Source organism: Paroedura picta, chromosome 12 (assembly GCF_049243985.1).
Source record: "Paroedura picta isolate Pp20150507F chromosome 12, Ppicta_v3.0, whole genome shotgun sequence".
NCBI lineage: Eukaryota > Metazoa > Chordata > Lepidosauria > Squamata > Gekkonidae > Paroedura > Paroedura picta.
Genome location: NC_135380.1, coordinates 8,290,714 through 8,312,700, shown reverse-complemented (window position 1 = coordinate 8,312,700; position 21,987 = coordinate 8,290,714). Strand labels below are relative to the sequence as shown.

The 21,987-nt window shown below is 50.1% G+C and overlaps 1 protein-coding gene across 7 annotated transcripts in view; it reads left to right on the top strand.

Annotated features, from left to right (window-relative positions):
• The first annotated feature begins 1,098 nt into the window (after positions 1-1,098).
• LOC143821347 (protein CEPU-1-like) overlaps positions 1,099-21,987 on the top strand; it is a 761,945-nt gene continuing 741,056 nt past the window's right edge. For all 7 annotated transcript variants that reach the window (XM_077305210.1, XM_077305209.1, XM_077305207.1 and 4 more), the window contains exon 1: positions 1,099-1,457. In XM_077305210.1, the coding sequence (XP_077161325.1) occupies positions 1,100-1,457 (358 nt within the window). In that variant the 5' untranslated portion in view covers position 1,099. The remainder of the gene's footprint in view (positions 1,458-21,987) is intronic.

The following is a 21,987-nucleotide window of genomic DNA, read 5'->3' as shown; positions in this document are numbered from 1 at the left end:
CAGACAGTTGATGGGTGGGGTTGCCTCCTTCCTGCCCTCCCATCTCCCAAAGACTGGGCCAAGCTGAGTAGGAGAGGCTGGGGGGGGGGGGGCTGCATGCAATTTTAACTGATTGACTTTAATTGGCAGAGTGCAATTTGAATTGATTGGCTCTCATTGGCAGGGTGCACTCTCTCTCTATTTCTCTTAACCACACACCTCCATGGAGGGCCAATCAGGGAGAGAGTTAATTATCTCCATGCAATTTGAATTGATTAGCCCTCATTAGCAGAGTGCTCTCTCTCTCCCTATTGGAGGCCCGCCTCCAGGGCAGGCCAATCAGACAGGCAGTGAATAGTCTGCATGCAATTTGAACTGAGGAACAATCAAGAAGGGAGTGAGCTGTCTGCAAATAACTTCAATTTAGTAAAGTTTAGTGATAACCCAACCGGGGACTTCAACCACCCCAGTTGAATGATGTCATTGTTGTTATTATTCAGGTAGCCTTCAGGGCGTGGCAGGGTATACATTAAATTATAAATATAAAAATAAAAAACGTCTTTAGCCTTTAAAACGCTACGGAGTCATCAGAAGTCAACTTGATGGCCCTCCCAATAATTTGCATTCCATTCACACCCAGTGTCCACTCTAAAAGCTCTAACAGAATACTTAATCCGAGGAGCAGTTTTGCCACCTGTGGTATATGTGCGCATAGGGTCGGCAGCCTTAATTTTGCAAAGAAACACAAATAGTCGAACAATTCATCTCGTTAAAGAAACCATTGGGCAGTGGGACAGGTTCCAGAGCCAATCCCATGAACTGGAGGGGCATCTGCTCGGCACAGGGAAGGTCCCAAGTTCAATCCCCACCAACTCCCCTCCAAAGAGCCCGGAAGACAAACCTCCACCGAAGACCCCCGAAGAGCCGCTGCCGGCCCGAGCAGGCAAGGCGACCGACTTCTGCGCGCCGGGAGCTCTGCTTCAAGAGCACGAGCAGCATCGCGCTGGCGCGAGCCTCGGCCACTCGGCGCGCGCTCCTGCCGGGCTTTTTCACACTCTGCAGGCGGAGGCGCACGCGTGTGCGCGCGGCCGCGGCGGTGTCACTCCTTGGCCGGGAACCAATGAGCGCGCGGCGGAGGCGGGCTGGCCGCCGCGGCTCCCTCTCTCTCTCTCTCTGGGCGCGCGTCTCGGGGCCAGAGCGCGAGTGGAGCGCTAATTGCCGCGGAGGCACAGCTGCGCTCGCTCGGAGCCGCTCGGGCTGCGGGAAGGCGTCGGGCAAGCGCTGGATTTTCCCTCCGCGCCTCCTTCTCCAAGAGAGGCGCCCCCTCCGCGGCGAGCGGGCAGGGCACCCGGGGGGGCCGAAGGCAGGAAAGACCGCTGGCCAAGCGCCCTCCACCATGCCTGGACTTCGGGCCCAACTGCGCCCCTCGCTCTTCTGGGCGCTCGTGGCTGGGATGGCCCCGCTGCTGCTCTTCCAAGGTAAGCGAGCGCTGCTCCCTCGCCTCGCCGCGGGTTTGGACGCCGGGATTCCCGGGTTGCAAGAGAGGTGGCGGAGGGGAGGGGGCGTTGGGTCTCCTCTTCGCCCCCCCCCCTCGAGCTTCGGGCGCCTTTGGGTGCCAGCCGGGCGGTCTGGGGCTCCGCTGATGCCTTCGGAAGCGCCGGAGTCGCGTTGGGGCGGGGAGACGGGGGGCTAGGACTGGTGGATGCGGCCGGCTGGCCGGCGTTGCTTAGCGCCGTTTGGAAGGGAAGGCTCGACGGGGCGGACGGCTGGAAACTTCCATGCGCAAACTTCCGTCGATGCTCAGCGCAGGTTTTGGGGGGCGCGGAAGGGAGGCGCGGCGCGAGGATCCTGTGCTCATCCAAGCCTCCCCTGCCCCGGGGATTGCGCTTTCCGAAATTCGGGTCGACTCCTAGAATTGCAGCAATTCAGTTTGCAAGGACAACGGAGGGGTGCGGGTGCGGGTTGGAAGGCGGCCAGCAACTTAATAGGAGAGGAAGAGCGAAAGTTAAAGGGCCGGGATCTTAAAGGGGGGGGGCGAAGTCGTGGGTGCTGTTAGCGGGGGAGGGGGGGCGTCCCGGGCCGCCTGTGGGGCACAGGGCCAAGCGGCTCTCCTGGGTCGCCTTCGAGGAGGCTCTTATTGGCGCCGTTCGGATTTCTCGCGGAGATGCCTTGACGCCCGGAGTCCGTTGCTAAGTAGGAGCCGTCCCTAGCAGGCGCCGTCTTCCACTGGCTTTCCTCCTTCCTTCTACTAATTCCCCCCCCCCCCCCGAGAATTGCAGGGAGGTGGAGAAACTTCTCAAGCAGAGACCCAAAGGGTAGGAGACCTGTCTGCTCCAGTTAGCCAATGGCTCTGTCTTCCCCCTTGGCTTAGTAGCTTCACCTGGTTGGGCTTAGGAGGGGGGACTCCAGGCAGTCAAGAGAGACCCCTCCCCTCGTCATCTCCTCCTCATTTCTGTCTCTTTCCGTCTTAAGAGACCTTCCATAAACTTGATTAAAGACTTTCCTTCTAATCCCCTCTGACCCCTCCAGCTGAGGTCAATAGACTTGATGGAGTCTTAATTCACTCTTCTTGTGGAGCCAAAGGGAAATCCCTGGGCTAAAGGGGAAGAAGGGAGCCTATGTGGACGGATTCCAAGCATGGGAAATGCAGTGTGGGAACTGAAGGGTGGGACAGACTGACAACTGAAGGTGGGAAGCCAGGACAGGTGAGCATGGAGTCTGGGGCATGTTCATAATTTTGGATGCATTTTAAGGGGGGGGGGAGAAAATAACCCATATGCTTTGGCCTGCCTCGTGTCGGAGAAGGTATCATCTTGTGTTGAATTGCTGGATGACCATCTGGAGAGCCAGCCTTCCTTCCTGGCCTCTTTTTTTTTTTTTTTTTTGCTTTTTCTCCCATAAGGGTCTCGCAGCTGGAGACGGATCCTCATAAACACGTCAGCTTCTGTAATGGTGGTAGGAGCCCAATGGGGAGAGCATGAGGTTATTCTCTGGGGGCCTCAATGCCCCCCCCCCATCCCTGTGTTGAGTTACTGTACAATTGCAATAGAAAGGTAATGCGGTTTCACGCCTGGCGCTGACGCAGTGGAAAAGGTATTGGCACCTGGCGGAGAGGACTTAAGGTGTTGTGCTGCGGAGTTACAGAAGACAGTGACTGATACTTATTGTTTATTGAGGCTGAGGTGGCTCCGGGCAATATATTTGAGCTTATGACTATTTCATTTCCTGTTTTTTTTTGGGGGGGGGGAGGATGGTTGGTTGTTCACTCTTCCAACCCTGCCTTAGTGTCGTTTCTATGGGGAAGGGGCATCTTCCTAGCAGGACTCCTCCAAACTGGCGGGGATGGAGGCGTACTCTTGAATGCTCCTGGGTTAAGAATAATTAAAAAGCTTCTCCTTGCTGAAAGGAAGGCTCTAGAGAGAGCGGTTTAGGACGGTCTGCAGTTTTAATGTTGATGCACAAGGCACTTTTTGAAAATGCAGAAAGTATTCGGGAGCGTATCTCATCCTCTTGGGCCCTGCGCTGCTCTTCTGTCTGCGGCTTTCCAGGCCTTACCTGTGCTAGGTTTCGTGCCATGCTGTCTTTGGTGACCCCACACTATTTTAGTGGGAAGTCTTCTCTTCCCTTGTCAGCAAGGGCAAGAGAGACCCTCCCACCTCCTCTCTCCTTATCCAGCACAAGAAGAACTGTGCCATTGATGGCCGCATTCTGTTTCTAGATTCAACTGTACTCCATTTAATGTTATATTTTATCTCGATGTGGTTTTACTGTGATATAATCTGCCCTGAGTCATGTGAGACAGGATGGAAAAACAAGTGCAACAGATAAATACTTCTACTACAATTGTCCCTTTAGTGGGAGCTTAGTTTGTAGAAAGGGCTAGTTGAAGCTTTTCAGGTGATGAAACTTCAGATGAAGAACATCCCAGCAGGCTTACGTTAAAGGGACAGGGCATAGACCATCACCTGGTGAAGAACATCCCAGTAGGCCTGTGTTAAAGGGACAGGAAATGGGCCATCACCTGGTGAAGAGCATCCCAGTAGGCCTGCATTAAAGGGACAGGGCCTGGACTATCACCTGGTGAAGAACATCCCAGCAGGCCTGCATTAAAGGGACAGGCCGTGTTCTGGTGGTGAGCCACGTTTCCGCAATTTAAGAAATAGTGTTTGGGCTGGGAGGAGAGAGGCTATTTCAGATCAGCCCTTCAGTGGCACTGAAAGAGATGTAGAGGGTGCCACGGAGTCACAACTGACAAAGTTCCATCTCACGGGGACCTCAAGGTAAGAGATGAGTGGATGTGGTTTACAGTTGTCTATGCCTGCATAGTGACCTCCATCGGTCTCTGGTCTCCCATCTTAAGTCTTTGCTGTGCATCACTTCCTAGCTCTGATGAGGTCAGGCTACTCTGGGCTATTAGGGCTGCTAAACTGAACCCCTTGTCTGTTTCCCCAAATGCATGGGGCAAGAAGGAGTGACAAGAAATGAAGCATCTCATTCCCCCTTCCTTCAGGGCAATGATTTTTAACGTGTCTGCTTTGACTTGCCTGACAAGGAACCCATCATGAGAAGAGAAGACAAGAATCACCTGAAAAGATAACAATGCCAGGAAAAGTTGTAAAAGAAGAAGTGATGGATAGGCTGAATAAGGCAAGCCCCATCCTTCACTGTGTCTGCTGTGGTCCTCCTGGCTGTGGTCCAGGGTTTGGGTGCACTTCTAGGATGTGTCATTTGCAAAGAGAAACTGAGGCCAGCTAACTCATGGACCTTTGGGTGCCATCTAGAAGCCACTGCTGCTGGCGAGTGTCACTCAAAACCGGCCTCATTTGCATCATGGAGCCCTCTTCATGTCTGGTCACCCAAGAGCGGGTCTTCTCTCCAGAATTGTGGAGCTCCCTCCTTGTGGTCCCATCCCATCATTGTCTTCTACCAGCAGGTGAAGATTTCTTGTCTGACATTTCCTCAACGATCCTTCCTTCTTTCCTGTTATCACTTCACCTTGTCCAGCCAGACTAATCTCATTTCTTTTCTTTTTTGACAAGAGCGAATAGTTTAGTAAATGCAGGAAATGTGGCAGATACATGTGAGAAAGTTAGTAAAAACGGGGATGGATCAGGTCACAATCAAATGGATTTGTGTTTTTCTGGCTGATAGTGGTTCCTTTTCATCTCAGAGAGAGGTGACCCATGGTGCACTGCAGGGTTCTGTGCAAATGCTGGCAGGGGCTCATGGGAATTGTAGTCCATGGACATCTGGAGGGCAGCAGTTTGACTACCCCTGCACAGGTGACACTAAATTGGGTAGGGTGGCTAATACCCAAGAGGAAAGGACTACTCTTCAAGGAGATCTGGATTGATTGGAAAATTGGCCCATAGGCAACACAATGAATTTTAATAGGGAGGAGATTACAGTATTACATTTGGGTAATAAAAGTGTGGTGCATAAATATCAGATGGGGGGATGCCTGGCTTGATCGTAGTACATGGGAAAGGCACTTAGGAGTTCTATGCCTCAAGATAATCAGAGGTGCGCAGTGCCTTTTGGGTAGGACTCATTTGTGGAATTGTACCAGTCGATGTAGCTTGCTTTCCCCCAAGATATGAATTTGATATGAATTTCATGTTCTGAAGTTTGCAAGAATCAGATGGCTAGACACATGCCATCTGTGTGAGCAGATTAGCTCAACGTGACGATGAACTTCCTGACATATATTTGATAAAGCTCTGTTTTTTTGTTTTAAATTTAAGCCTGCAGAATAACAAAGGTTATCTTCTCCGCCCTACCGCCCCCCCCCCCAAGAAAATATTCAGTATGTATGGTAGGCTCCTGGGAGCTAACTTGTAAATATATTTAATGTGGCAGGGTGGGATATAAATAATTTTTCCTCCTCCCCTTTGTTGCTAGGACTGGTTTTTATGGAACCACAAAGGAAGCTGATCTTTTTGCGGGCCTACCCCACAGGGCCGTTGGCCAAGTCTGCTGTTGGGTTTGCCTTGAAGTCAAAAGCTTCTTTGGCATGCCCTTTCTTCTGCCATTCCAACTGGGACTTTCAGGGTTGTAGCTTTAATGGATACAAACTCATTAGACAGTTTTATTGCGGTGCTTGTTGTAGTGCGCTGCTTGTTCTCATGGCATTGTTTTGTAAGATTTGGTGACCACAAGGAGGGGTCGGCCATGGCTAGTATTTGGATGGGAGACCTCCGAAAAATATGGGGGTTATGATGCAGAGGCAGGCCATGGCAAACCTTGCCCTGAAAACCTCAGCAGAGGTTGCGATAAATCCGCTGTGACTTCACCGATCTTTCAGCCACCGACACCAGCCCACCATTATTCTCGGCAGGAAAGGTGGCTTATAAATGTAGATAATTTTTTTTAAAGGCTGTCATCTGTGCTGGGTTGTGCTCGTGGCCACAAAGGTATTGATCAGTAGCTGAACGTGATTATTCCAGCTGTTTGCGAGGGCTCCAGCTGTTTTGGAAGCCCATCTTCCGCGAGGGGAGGGGGGACTTGTCAGTTTGGCTGAGAATCAAAAACATCACTCTGGGAGCAAGAACAGCTTTTCACGGGCCTGGCAGAAGGTTGCGATTATGTCCTCGGAGGCAGGGAAGCTAAGAGGAGTGGAGGCCAGAGGGAAGATGACCACTTGAAGAGCCCGGCTTAGGCGGTGGGGATGAAAAGGGATGAGTGGGCGGTAGAGAAAGAGAACAAAGCCGTTATCTCTTAATGCAGGTTTCTGGCAGAACTTTCAAAAGCCTCCTTGGAGTAGAAAAATAAACGGGAGGGGCGATGCATCAGGGCTAGGGGGGTGGATTGTGATCTGAAGGGAACCAGAATGGGCTGCTAGCAACACCTCTATCCCATCTCAGTAGACTTTAATTTTTCTCCCTTCTCTCTATGGGAAATGAGAGTCTCCCTTTTTAAGGTGTGCAAAATTATCAAGATGTTATTAATCACTGGTGGAAGAGCTCCATCTTGCAGGCCCTGTGGAACTGTCTCAGCTCTGTCAGGGCCTGGATCTCCTCTGAGAGCTCATTCCACCACACAGGGGCCAGGACTGAAAAGGTCCTGGCTCTGGTTGAGTCCAAATGTACGTCCTTGGGGCGAGGGACCACCATCCGGTTGGAAATTGCAGAGCGAGATCTGTGGGGACTTGACAAAGAGGCAGGCCCAGGTCCTCCCCTTTGATTAGCATGGAGGCCATAGAAAGGGATGGGGCAGTGAGCTCCCTAGAGCAGGGGTAGCCAAACTGCGGCCCTCCAGATGTCCATGGACTACAATTCCCAGGTGCCCTTGCCAGCATTCGCCAGCGAATGCTGGCAAGGGCTCCTGGGAATTGTAGTCCATGGACATCTGGAGGGCCGCAGTTTGACTACCCCAGCCCTAGAGCCTTGAGCAAGGGCTGTTGGTTAAGAAGGAATTCTGATTTGCGATGGAGCTGTCCCTTCAGCACATGCCTTCCCATTCCTGCTCAGGCTCCACATGGGATGCATTAGCTTCTGTAGTATGTGTGTTTATTTTGCATTTGTTTCCCTCTTTCCAGCAGCCCCCTCTTATTCTTCTTGGGAGGGCTTGTTCCATTTTTAATGCCTTCAGATCAGCTTTGTCTCTCTTGCCGCTCCCCCCCCCCCCTTTGCTGTCTCTCTGGCTTGCCGTGCCTCCTCCTCTCTCTCCTCCTGTGCCTGGAAAGAGGGAATTTTCCTGGAAGGAGAGAAGCCTAGACTAGGATTGGCAGCTATATCTCTCTTTCTCTGTTTCCCCCGCCCCTCTGCATGCCATGTCACTTGCCAAGCTGGGGAATGTGGCGAGGCTGGCTTCAAGTTCCCTTCTCCCCAACACTGAGGGAGTTTGCCACAGCCGAATTCCAAAGGAGCGGCTTCCTTTGCGGGCGCGGAGTCCATGTGGACGGCAAGGAGAGCAGATTGTGGCTTCCAGATTCTTTCCCCGCTCTCCTTCTGCCGTTCCACCCACTGGAGAAGTGACAGAACTTTGCACCCTGTCAAACCATCACAATTGAGAGTGTGGCTGGGATTAAAATTTAGATGGTGCAGCTTTTTGACGTTCTTTAAAAAAAAAAACCCTTGGTTATGAATAATTAAAAAAAACTGTGCTGTTATGGCACTCCCAAGTTTTGCTTCAACGGGCGAAAGCATCCTTGGGGTTTATTGCTGGCGAGCGGTTTCGTTTGCGGATTGATGAGATGAAACCCTTGTTGAGCCAAGTACCTGCTCCCCTCTCCCCCTCCCCACCTTTATGGCTGTATCTCCCCAATGAAATTCCTGTGGGGATCTCTTGCAAAGCCAGTAGTATAATGACGCAGCAGACACCTTGGTTGGTAGATTGTGGCTGAATCCCTCACCCCTGCCTTTCATTCCATGAACTCTTTTTTGTTTTTAAGTGTGAGGGTGACATTTGGGGTTGGCTGTAACGTTTTGGTTCAGGGGATAACATGCAGTGGTGAGGATGTCTGGGAAACAGGAATGTTGAAAGTTGCCGCTGTTAAATCCCTTAATGCAAAGCCTCACACAAGCTGGAAGAAAATGCCAAGATCTCCCAGCTGGCTGCATAGGGAGGGATGGGAAATCAAACTCAGCTCGCCAGATTAGAAGCCACCTGCTTTTAACCATTACACCAAGCTGGCTGTTCATGACACAACATTTTGGAGGCCGTTAAGCCACAGGGCTGTTCTAAGTCAGAAGTGTCTTGATGGCACATAATGCGTGCAAGGAGGGTGGTCAGCATGGGTGGAATCATAGTTTTCTGCTCACTTCATTTCCATGGGAGGAGCAGAGAGAGAATGACTGGCTGGCCCAGGATCCTCCCTTAAGCTCTCACTCCGTTGATTCATTAGATGTTTCAGTCAACGCTCATCCACGGAATTGTGCAGCGACTTATGGCACTCAGAATAAATCAGGTAAAAACAAACAAGGTCCACTAGTACATGTGAAATTGAAATGTGTGACTCAGCCCAGAGCATCTAGTTAACTGCAGTGGCCAACCTGAACAATTCAACCTTACAAGACTTAAGCAGGTCCTGCAGGGTGCATGGCATCGTCACAGCATGCATGCACGCCGCAGGGTCGAGGCCATCGCGGAGATGTCAGGATTTGCCTGCTTGTAAGTCCCCTCCTATTTGTAAAGTATTGATGAGGTGTCAATTGGAAGTAGCGGGACCACCGGTCAGTGTATGGTTGTTGAAATGAATGGTCATTGAGAGGGCCGGAGGGGAGGGGAGGGGAGGGGATGGGCGTCGGAGAAGCAAACTTGAGAAAATCTCACCATTTGTAACCATCTTTATTGTTTTGCTGTGCTTGTTATGCTGTGTAGTCTATTGCTTCATTCCTTTGAGGGGCTAGTTTGGAACGCTATGGAACGTACCTGGCTTCGGTTGGTTTGGAACACATTTTGTAATGTACATCTGGGAGTAAAGCTAGTTAGTGCACTTTTTGTGCTTGTCTTTTCCTTGGGAACAGGGTGTTTTTAAGTCTGTAAGGGGAGTATAAGGATCAATGTGTTGCCTATCAATTTAGTTTCAGCAAGAATCATCATGAGCTTCATATTCCGATGCTGGCAGGGGCTCATGGGAATTGTAGTCCTTGGACATCTGGAGGGCCGCAGTTTGACTACCCCTGAGCTAAGCAAAACCTGGTTACAGAAAAGCAAATACTTTTATGACTCCCTTGGAGATTCTATCTCAAACCTGCTCCCAATCTCCAGTGCTTACTTACTCCAGATAATAACGCTCATAAATATGAGGCTTCCACTTTTCACCACAATTAACAGACCGTGACATGGTGCAAAGATCAATTTATTGGATAAATGCAGGTAAAGCTCAACAATATGTTGCCCAGACTAAAGAACAGTAGCAGCCCCCAGCTCTAGTTTTTGGTGGGGAAACAGTGTCTGTAAGATGAAAGGCATAACAACTGTCTGTAAAACAAAGGAGCCAAATCAAAGACACAGAGCCTGGGATGTGGCACCTCCAGCTGTACACTAAGTAACACTTAGCAAGACCAAGAAGAACAAGAGTTGGTTCTTATATGCCGCTTTTCTATACCCAAAGGAGTTTCAAAGCGGCTTACAGTCTCCTTCCCTTTCCTCTCCCCACAACAGATATCCTGTGGGGTGGGTGAGGCTGAGAGAGCCCTGATATCACTGCTTGATCAGAACAGCTTTATCAGTGCCATGGTGAGCCCAAGGTCACCCAGCTGGCTGCATGCAGGGAAGTGCAGAATCGAACCCAGCTCCTAACCACTATACCAAACTGACGCCAATGGAAACTGAAGTCCGGCCAGATCAAAGGTTGGGATATAACCAGAGGGCTGGGGCAATGCCAGGAAGAAGGGTACCATGCGAGATTGTTTGTCCGGTGGAAGACCAATACACGACAGGACACATAGATACCTGGCAGAATTACCCTTTTCTGACAATATAAAACCCCTCAAGGTAGGTCTTTTTGATGCCCGTACTGCTGACGGACTTGGTAGAGAGGGGCTAAGAGACTGAAGCAGTGAAAAAAATAAAACACTCTTTCTTTGGCTTGAGTGTGACGGGGGCAAGCATGAGTTTTTCTGGTTCTCCACTCCAATCTTAGAGCCCTTCTCATGCGGGAGCGCTCCGCTGGCGCCTCGAAGCACTCCACCGCATTAGTTCCCCTCTCCACAAAGATGGCCTGATTGCTGTTTGTTTGCGCCGAGGGAACTGGCAAAAGGCACGCCTCGTGTTTCCCCAAACAGGGCGATGGCATTTTAAGGATGCAAATTTGCATGTTTTCAGGCTTGCCAAGGAGGGGGGGAAGCAGAGCCTTTTGCCAGGCTCCCTCTTGGAGGAAAGACAGCGCTAACGACAAATCCCTGCCGGATCTCAAGCTTGTTTCCCCCAGCATGGGGTGGGCATGCGGCGTTAAAAGTGTCTGTCTTGAGCGAATGGCAGGCCGGCTTTGATTTTCCTGTGTCTCTGCGATGCAGAAGATGACGCCAATGAATGTGTATTTAAAGAAATATATTGACTCTTCTCCCCCCCCCACCTTTCTTCAGCTAATATCAAGATTTATTGCCCCTTGCAGAAAATAATACAAGCCTTGACTTCTCTGGGGTCAATATTTACTACTTGGCTCGATACAATCATTATGGTTCGCCCTCAGCAGCCGCCAATTGAGGCCTAATAAATAATATTAGTAATAATTGATGTTTACAGTCCTAGACATCCCAATTACACGTGGCGTATGCGCGGCACATTCTGCTTGCTTTATGACGGTGATCCAGAGAGGACGGCGCATGTGTCTAAACACAATGGATGCTATGGGCTTTTCTCTTGAATTCTGGGGCCTTTGCGATACGAGGAGCTGGTTTAATGTTAAATCCTTTGGGATGAGGTCAGAAGGGTTCTGTGATCCAGGACCTGGTGAGGGACGGACCCCAGTGTGTGTTTGTGTGTGTGTGTGTGTGTCCTTGTCACTGGGAAGGATACCATCTCAAGATCTGTGCACCTGTACTGCGTACCACTGTAAGGAAAGCACAAGGTGAGAAGCAAGGGGAGCCTCCGGGGAGGGCGGTATAGAAGTATGATAAATAAATAAATAAGGATCAGATGCTCGGCTCAGTTTTTTAGAACGAGCAGAAACCATGGAGCATTGCAAAGTTTTATTAATGTTTTAACTGGGACGTTATAACGCAGTGCCTGTGAGATATGAGTTGCAAACTTTCTCCTGTCGCAAGAAGGGCAGTCTATAAAAACAGCTAGTAATAATAGAGGAGGTTTTAATACCCCACTTTTCTCTGCCTTGCAGAGTTTTAGATCCACTTACAATTCCCTCCCTCTCTCCAAAATAGGCAACTTGTGAGGCAGGTGGAGCAGAGAGAGTTCTGGGAGAAATGTGGCTGGCCTGGGGTCAACCAGCAGGCTTCGTGGGGGGCGGGGGGGGGCATGGACTCGAACCTGTTTCTCCAGGCTAAGAGTCTGCCTCTCTTAAACATTGAACCAAACCAGGGTTGGTTTATCCATGTAGCGCATGCTACGTATCCAGGGGCCCCACATGGTGCCTCCCCCCCCCAAGATATCAGGGCTGTAGTCACCCCCCCTCCCCACACCTTTCCCTCTTTAAGAACACTCAGAGGGACACCCCTTTCCACTGTGCCCCTAAAAGTATGAGTGTACTTTGGACCTGATGTCATCTGGTATCGGTGTAGTTGAGAAGCTGCTGCTTCTTCAGAGGAGTTTGCCATAATAACAGGTAGGTAGGTGAACTCGCCCCCTTTGAATTCTTCCTGTTGATTTCTTTTTTGGAGGGGGGGGAAAGGGAGGGCGAGCTTGCGTGCCTTTTAATGTCATGTCCTCACTGGGTTTTGTGCTTTGCACTTTCCAGCCTTCTCCTAATGCTTTAGGAGTTTCCTGTGAGCCAAGTACTCAAAGATCTCCTGGGTTCTCTTCTTCCCCTTTCCCCCTTTTAGCTGAGTTTGCTTTAGTTTCTACAAACAAACATTTCCCATCCGTTTTTGTTTTTTTTTATTTTCCCATTTTGAAAGTGGAGGGCGGGAATGATGTCTTGACAGATTGAGGTCAGTTTGGCAGACTGTCCCTTTTCCACGCCGGCCTGCTTTTCAAGAGCAGGAAGAGAAGTGGACCAAGACTGCAGAGAGAAGTAGAGGGAGTTCTTCCTTCCATCGCCAACCCTATCTGCCCCTTCCAGCTAGGAAATTCCTTGAGATTTAGGGGCAGTTCCTAGGGTGGGCAAAGGATGGGACCTGACCAGGATGTGATGCAATAGAGTTTAGGGTTGCCAACCTCTAGGTGGGGCCTGAAGCTCTACTAGTGTTAATATTGATTTGCAGGCTTTCTCAACTTTTTTTACCCTTGAGAAACCTCTGAAATCTTCTTCAGGCTTGAAGAAACCCCAGAAGTGGTTGGGAAGAATATGGTTGGGAAGCAGAGCTGTGGACACGCCCACCTGGGGCCCCTCCCCTTCCCACCCCCCCAGGCCCTTCATTGGCCACTTTGGAAGGGCGGGGCAAGTCGACACAACCGCATACGGTCATATCACCCAATGCATGCTTAACAAATTTTAAATACGTATTAAAAAAATTATTAATTCCTACCCATTTGGGAAACTCTTCCGGAGCTGTCAAGAAACCGCAGGGTTTCACGAAACCCTGGTTGGGAAAGCTTGCTCTAGGGTTGCCAACCTGCAGGTTGTGGCTGGAGACCATCTGCTATTGCAACTGACTGCCAAGAGTTGCACGTCAGTTCCCTTGGAAAATATGCCCGCTTTGGAAGCTGGAATCGACAGCTTTATACCCTACGGAAGTCCCTCCCTTCCCTAAACCCTGCTGTCTCAGGCTGCCCTCCTCCAAATCTCCAGGCATTTCCCAAGCTGGAGCTGGCAACGCTGCGGCACACCCTTTCCTCTGCCAATCCGGTAATGCCATTTCAGGTTGGAATCCTTGCAGTACTTACGGCAGAGGGAGGAGGCTGGTAGCTGCCTCCTCTTCTCTCTCCCCCCTCCCCAAGCCACCCTAAGCTCACACCTGGTTCTTCCTTATTAATAAAGCACCAAGGCCTCCTCTGTTGTGCTCTTGGCTCTAGCTAAGAGGGAGAATTGTCGGTGTTTTTAATATATATATATATATGCACTTACATTTAATAGCACTTGTAAATTAATGGGCCCTTTGACCATGCCGCTTGGCCCCTGCCTATTCATGCTCAAGACCAGTCTCATTGTTAGTCCCCCCCCACGCTTACATGCCATGGAAAAATCTCAGGGGTGCCCCTCCTGCCAAGTCAGGATCCTGCCGTGCACAAATCCCTGGGTGCTCGGGTCTCTTTTCAGCCTGAAAACAAAGAGGGCCCAACGCAAGCCAGCCAAGGCGTGTGGATAGGAACAGTCAATGCCACCTCTCCATCCCCTAGGAAACGAGAACAGGGGCTTTGTGATACCGCCGAACCATCAGGCTCCAGTGCAGTCCATGCACGTTGCTGCCAAATGGAAAGGTCTGATGTCATTGCACGATCTGGGAGCGCTGGTGCTTCATGAATAGACTGTTAAGACATTGGGGGGGGGGGTTAGGCCAGGGGAGGGGCTCTGGGATGTGGCACGAGGAAGGGGGCTTCAGTAGGAGTACCATTTGCTGGCAGGGGCTCATGGGAACTGTAGTCCATGGACATCTGGAGGGCCACAGTTTGCCCACCCCTGGACTATGGCCATACCCATGGGTGTTATGGGCAGGGGCTGGGTTGCCAGCTCTGGGTCAGGAAGCAGATGGAGCGGTCCCCAGGCTTCACGCACACATCTTAAAAAATTTCTCAACTGAGACCGGACACCCCCTGTCTTTGCTGGTGTCAGGTTCCTGTGTGCTTCTGGGAGGGGCACTGGCTCAAGAGACTAAAGCCAATATGTCCATTCCCTTTTCGATTCTGGCTCTTACATGAACCACCTCTCCAGATACTAAAATGTCATTCAGGGGTCAAGGCGATTGGTTTGCACTGGACTGGTACATTTCTGGAGAGGGCAGGGGTTTGGGGAAGGGACCTCAGGAAGATATGAAGCCGTAGATTCTGCTCTCTGAAGCTGTTAATTGTTCCAGAGATTTGGTTGCTGTAGTGTGGAGATCTGTTGTAATTCTGGGAGATCTCTATCTTGAGGTTGATCTGAGGAATAACAGGCCAAAATCTTGTCGGAATATGCAAGAGCTGCAGTGTGCATCACTGAGCAGAGTACAAAGGGTGTCCTGCAGGGGGCGCCAGAGGAGATGTATATTTCGCATACGTAGGACAGGAAATTCCTGATGATTTCCAGATTTCCTTCTCCAGTTTCCTTATTTGGCTCAACAGGGGACTTCCTGCTGTCTGAAGGCACTTGCTCCTCGCTTGCCACTAGCTCAGGAGTTAGGCCTCTCTCCTCTTTCTAGACATAGTTGTTTCTCTTCATGAATAAAACTGTTTTAATTCTTTAAGCAGCTGGATGCTTTGCTCTCTCTGCATATCGGAACTCTGCCCACAGAATCTGTCCCCCTTGCGCATGTCGAAATGATTGATGGCATCCTGCCCAACGTTTTATTGACTCCCAGACGCTGCTGAGAGGCGGATACGTTTCACGAGGGGGGGGGAACAGTGTGAGGAAATGGCTTAAAAAGTAATCGCAGGTTCAATTTGCACGTGGTCGGGGTGAAATAAAGCCCTCGTTTTTGAGACAAAGCCGGAGGGAGGGGCTGACATCCTCGCAGCCCTCTTCCTGTCCTCCACGTGCCAAGGCTCCGTCTGTGTGATGTCAGGCTCTCCGGCCAACCCGGCGATTTCCCGCTGACGAGCCAAATCGCAGGCTAACCTCCCTGCGGCTTGGCACGGAGGCAAGTGTGGCTTTGAGTGACGTCCCTCCTAATGAGGTGTACTTGGGCATGAGGCTGGCTCGCGAGCCCAATTTGTTTGCGCCTTCTCAATTGGGCGAGCCAAGGCGGCGTGTCGCCGACTGCCGCATTAGATATTGTATTATTTATTGTTTACTTTAGCGTGGCTTTTCTTGCATGTCAACATTTTTTTCCTATTGTAGCGTTTTTCAAGGCTTCAAACGCTGACATCGCATTAGCAAGCCGGCACCAAAGCCCCCAAATAATGCATAAAGCGATGATTATGCCTTCTGATCCACTTGTGTTTATGTAAATGGGGGGAGGGGGGGGAGAAACGGGTTTTCCAATTGCTTTCAGGGGCTTAAGGGCTGCAGCACGAAGCCGATTATTGAGAAATCAAGCCGGCAAAAAGCGACTCCGGAGACGGCCTGGATGACGCTGCGCGGCTCCTTGCGAGTCCGGCCGGCGCGGGTTCTGGCGCTGACTCTGTTGCAAGGGGCTCCCTTAGGAATCGGGGAATCGAACGCATGCCAACGGGTTGTCTCTTTCGACAGTAACTGGATAATCAAGGGAGATTTGTGGTTAATCCAGATGTAACGGAGGGAGCGTTTGCAAAGGGGAGCTGCAGGAGCAAAAGAGAAAGGGAGCGATGACAGGGTCATGGCAAGGGAGGGATGAAATCTAGAGCACATTTGCCTCCTGCAGGGTTTGCATTGAAAAGGGATGCTACTGCAATGGGCTTAGTTTGGGTGTCGGAGCAGGAAGTCCCTCTGACAACATCTGCTGGCAACTGTTGCTGCTCTTGGGTGGCACTTTGACGGTTACAAGCCAGCACAACAGAGAACTTGCTCATTAGAGGTGGTCCGTGCATGTGCATGCATGTAAGTGTGGATGAGGAGGCTGAGTCGCCTTGGATGCCGGCCTCCTAAATCAGCAGCCATGTCTAGCGCCGATGCCATTGAACTAGCTTTCTCCATCAACCTTTATGGATCCTTCAAGCGCTCAAATCCTACTCCGATCTTCCCTGTGGCTGCATGTCCCAATGAGGAAGGGCCATGATTCAGTGGCAGAAGAGCATCTGGTTGACCAGCAGAGTCTCCCGGGTTCAGTTGTCCACATCTCTGTTTAAAGGGATCAGGTGCTGTAGAACAGGGGTAGTCAACCTGTGGTCCTCCAGATGTCCACGGACTACAATTCCCATGAGTCCCTGCCAGTGTTTGCTGGCAGGGGCTCATGGGAATTGTAGTCCATGGACATCTGGAGGACCACAGGTTGACTACCCTTGCTGTAGAAGACCTCTGCCTCAGATCCTGGATAGCAGCTGCCATTCTGAGTAGACAATGCCGGTCTTGATGATCCAGGGGTCTGATATGGCACAAGGTCCCCCATCTCTGCCATCAGTGAACTGGGTGGGCACCGGCTAGTCCCCCACTTGGCAGACTTTGCTCCTCTGTCTCTGCTGATGCTAAAAAGGGCTGAAGTAGCCTGTCATGGCCTAACAGCTTGGCCAAGTGTGGAAGTGGGGGCTCATGTATGGATTTAAGATGTTATTAGGGTTTTCAACCCTGGGTTGGGAAACACCTGGAGACTTTGGGGATGGTGCGATTTGGGGTGGGGAGGAAACTCAGTGGAGTGTAATGTTATGGAATCCACCCTGCAGCCATAACTTGAAGGGGAACTGGTCTTTATCACCTGGAGATGAGCTGTAATTCTGGGGGACATCCCTAGGCCCCACCTGGGGACTGGCATCCCTAGACCTCAGGGCGTGCTCTCTGTTCTCTCTTCATTACCTATGTCTCAGCATAGTTCTTTCTGACCCGACTGGTTCTGTGACTGCCAAACCTAGGTGTCCGATATTAGGGTTGCCAATTTCCAGATGGTGGCTGGGGCACTCCTAGAAGTACGGTTGCTCTCCAGGCTACAGCAATCAGTGGAGAAAATGGAACAAGGCTTGAGCCCAGGGTAACCTTTAAACACAACATTGTATTCTGGGCATAAGCTTTCATGTCTATGCAGGCCTCTTCAGGCGTCTGAAACAGTATGTGGGCACATGAAATCTTGTATCCAGAACTTAACCTGGTTGGTCTTCAATGTGACACTGGACTCAAACTTGGTTGTATTGCTTCAGCCCACCAGTGCTATGATCAGCAGCTTTGGAAGGGTGGCTTTGAGCCATTTTAAGCTTCTGAGGTCCCTACCCTCCTCACACCCTCCCCTTCCCATGTTCTACCACCCCTTCCCCCCATAAAAAGAAATCTCAAGGAATTTCTTGGCCTACAACTCGCCATGCTATAATGAGGACATGAAGCTGTTTTGAAAGAAGGTGACAATCTCTAGCGGAAGAAGATTTAATCCACTCTCCTCATCAGACTCCGGTCCTTGCGGCTTGGTCGCGTGTCCCTATTTTCTCCCTTTTGTCATCGTTCCCTTTGTCGTGGCGATAATTTCCCACCTGAGCATGGAGTGCTTTATAAATAGCAAATCTAAAATGAATTTTCTTGCCGTACTCATTAGTTCCCTTGACATCCATTAAACATCCATGCAAGCAAGAGCCAGATGACAAAAGGGATTGATTTTAATAGTATGCTTAATAGGGGGGGAAGAAGGAAAGGAAATGTGTTGACAAGGAGTCTTTTCACATCCCTGATAACGGTGGAGAATTTTGAAATCCATCAAATGATTTCAGTGTTTGGGATGAGGAAGGGGGCTGGAGAAACACAAAGACGCACGTCAACAAACAGTCACGTAGCTGTTCCACGTCTCTTTCAAGTTCCCTTGGCTGTTGCTTTTCATCCCGTTTTCCTTCTCAGGGTTGCCATCCTCCAGGTGGTACCTGGAGAGCTGCTATTACAGCTGATTTCCAAATGACCCATTCCCCTGGATTAAATGGCTGCTCTGTGGCATCAGACCCCACTTAGGTGCCTCCTTTCCTTAAACTCCACTGTCCCTAAGCTTCCTAGCCATGGTACCATACAGTACCACAAAGGCCCCCCAATGGTACCACAGCATGGGAGTTTTCATATAGATTATTCTGGGTGATAGTTTGTTTCCGCCATCTTGTGGGTCCTTATGTGTACTGGGGTTTTATGGGGCATTGTTAGGTTTTTTAATTGTTAGCTGCCTCGAGGTGACAAAAGCCCTGAGAGGCAGGATGCAAATCTAATCTAAGAAATAAATAAATAAACAAAATGGCGGATGGGAAGAGCCTTCCCTCCCTGTGTCTGCCATTTCTGGTTCCAAGTGAAGATGAAACAAACATTTTTACATTAAAAAAAAAAAACTGTCTACCTTTAACTGTGCCACAGGCCCCTCAAGTAGGAATGGGATAGTCTGGGGAGAGTTATGACAGGTAAAACGGATTTTGGAAGCATTCCTTGGAGGAACCGATGAGAGGTGGGTGTTGTCTGAGCATTTCTACAAGCTTTCCCTCTGATTTGGCAGTGTAATGTCATGCTATTCCCAAATCACACAGTATTAAATAGCACTATAGGTAATAAAGGCCAAAACTGTGGTGGTGGGGGGGGAAGCAGCAGGGTATTGGAATAAATGGCCCCCTTGTGTCAACATTAAGAGGAAACATTCAATGTCAAAGCTCCTCACCAGGCTTATGGTTGAGGTAGTGGTGGAAATCCTGTGGGTCCTTTTCTTCTCCTTGGCTCTCTGCCCAATGACTGGTTTCTAGCATGGGATAAGATGGCGGCCAGGGGCGGGGGAGCAAGGATTGAAGAAGCTTTATTTTTTTTTAACTGTTTAAGGCTTTAAGCAGTGTTATTTTATTGTTGTGAATTGTCGAGCCTTCTTGTGGGAAGGGGGTGGTATAAAATAGATTATAAAGAAATAAACTTAGGAGTTGACTGCAAGCAAAGCAGGTTCGGGCGTGACTCCTAAAATGCCCCTCCCCCCCAGTTTTCCCTCCATCTTGCATTATGTTTAGATCCATCAACCGTATGTGACGCGTGAACGTATCACGTGGATTCCCCAGAGCCAGCAGTTGAGATGACTATGTCAGAGTTAATGCTTCAAACTCTGTAGGGGTGGCGAATCGGGCAAAACATCCAATCTAGTGCAGAGCCTATCGGCAGAATAAATAACCTGATGCGATAGTTGGGGAGACAGCGTGACGGTGCCATTGCTGAAATTTTAACTTTGATTTCAATTTTCATATTTGTCAGCCATAATTAGGTTCAAGGAAAGTTTGGGAGCAGTTTTTTGGCCACAGTTTTAAAATACTAATAAGTCGGCGCCTCGGTAGTATATATGTAATGGAGTCTTTCTCAACCACCCCCTTCCCCTAGAGGCACCGCCTTCCTAGTGGTCCAGAAAAATCCCATTAAAAGGAAAAGTCATACTACATTAGGACGTTTCAGCACATACATGCTTGGCAGCTGCAGCAATATCAGTGCTTCTAGAGATGGTGTGACCTGCTACTTAACTGTAGGCAAATATCAGGTGGAAAGGGCTGACATTCTCATCTCCTCCTGTGGTGTACACAGTACAATAGGGTCCCCAACTGACAGGTGCGGTTTGGAAATTGCCTGAAATTACCACTGTTCTCCAGACTACAGTTCTTTTAGAGGAAATGGCCAGTTTTTGAATTCTATGGCTTTATACCCACGGAAGCCCCCTCCCCAAGGCCTGCTCTCTCCAGGTTCGACCCGCAAATAGATAGGAAGTGACTTCAGTCCGCTCTAGGAATCATCACGAACTCCGTGGTTTTACCATAGACCTTCCAATAATTCCTAGAACAGCTTGACAACCCTTCCGAGTGTTCCCTGGAAATGATGTCGCTGACTGCCCCCCTTGCCCTCTGGACTCCCTGCGGTTGCCAGCCAATGCTGTAAAAGCTTCCTCACACCCAGATGAGTGGATGAGGAGACCTGTTGATCGGCATATGACCGATCTTCTCCCAGGGCTACACTGCAGAGGAGTGCTGAGGCACCAAAGGAAGGATCGCGTTCGGCAGAAATCCGCCCGGCAATTGGTGGGAGCAAAGCTTGGCTTGAAGTTGGGTTGTTCTCAAGCCACTTCAGCCCCTTGAGCACACAAAAAGGCAGGGAGAATGAGTTGTGGAAATGAAGGCTGCCCGCTGATTAATCCCGGGACGCACCATCCCCTTAATAAGCCGGCTTTGAAATAGGTGGCTGCTTCCTTGAGGAGCCAGGCCTCCGGAGTTGATGTATTCATTGTAATTGTATCTAATAGGATATGAGGGAAACGGGACCGGAGAAGCAAATCTTTTCAGCCCCACTTTCCAATCAACTGAAATAATGGCTCGCTGTGCGACCAGCACGGCCACGCTGCGGTGGTTAATAAAACAGAAAACAGCTGCGGGACTTTTGAGCCAGTCTTTGATTATGGCCAGCCCCAGGGATTTGGACACTGTTGGTGAAGGATTTTGCCACAGCTGCAATGCACCATGGGGAAGCGGGCGCTGCTCCAACCACCCTCACCTGGGGCTAGGGCTGTGGCTGGCTGCAGGGGCCAGGGGGCCAGGTCTACCCACCGGGGCAGATTGGAAGCAGATGTGGCTGAGGCAAGGAAGAAAGCCAGTGAGGCGATGGGTGCTGCCCAGGGCTGCTGCTTGCTGGGGCAGACCCTAATGCCACTGGTGGGCAGGGCAGGGGTAAGTCAGCTCTTGCTACCACAGGCATTGGCCCTAAAGTGCCTCCTGGAAGGGCTGGCCCTGGCTTAGACATTTATGGATAATTTGGGCCCGTTGCTAGGCTTTCCAATCTCCAGGTGCAGCCTGAAGTTCTCCTGGTGTTGCCACTGTTCTCCAGGCTAGATTTTTGCTTATTTATTGTTTGTTCGATGTTTGATTCTCCATTTCCCCCAATGGGATCCCCAGGGTGGCTGACATAATTCTCCCTTTTGCCCTCACGACAACAAGGCGGTTAGGCTGAGGGTGCGGGATTGGCCCAAGGTCACCCGTGGCAGAGGGGAGACTCAAGCCTGTTGCTCCCAGATCTTAGCTGGAGACTGTAGCCACTACATAGCACTGCCTTTCTTTTCTCCAAGGAAGTCAGAGTGGCGTATATTGTTCCCTGCTCTCCAATTTGGCCATGTCAGTTCCCGGGATTGCCAGGATCCTCATGGCAACTGGCAGGGAATGGGGAGGGGACATATTGGGATCCCGATCCCAGTCCACCCCCTGATGTAAGCTATCTTGCCATGCCTGATGGCAGGATCCAGTACTGGACTTGAGAAGATGATACCATCTGTGTTGCATTTGGACCCTTTCAGAATTTAGGTGCAACTGAATCCTTCAAACTTAGATTTTGGATGCCCTGGCTCATTTGCCTCACTTTCTTTATTTCATTGCCTTTAAATTTACATCCCATTTCTCTGCCACCAAGACCCTAGGAGTTGTTTCTAACCCATGGTCAAACAACGTTAACTTCTAAACTGAGAAGATGCAGTTCCTTAATGCCAACATTTAAAAGCAGCCATTGCAATGTTCGGCCACCCATGAACCCTGAGCAGTCAGAAAACCTAACAGAGAAACAGACCTATCCAATGGCAATACAAAATCTACATTCATAAAAGAAAGAAAAGTGTCATTTTTTTCCTTTTATGAATATATTTATTATATTGCCATTGGATAGGTCTGTTTTGCTCTGTTTAGTTTAATTATTAGACCATCAGAAGCTGCAAGACCCCCAGATTACATAGGATA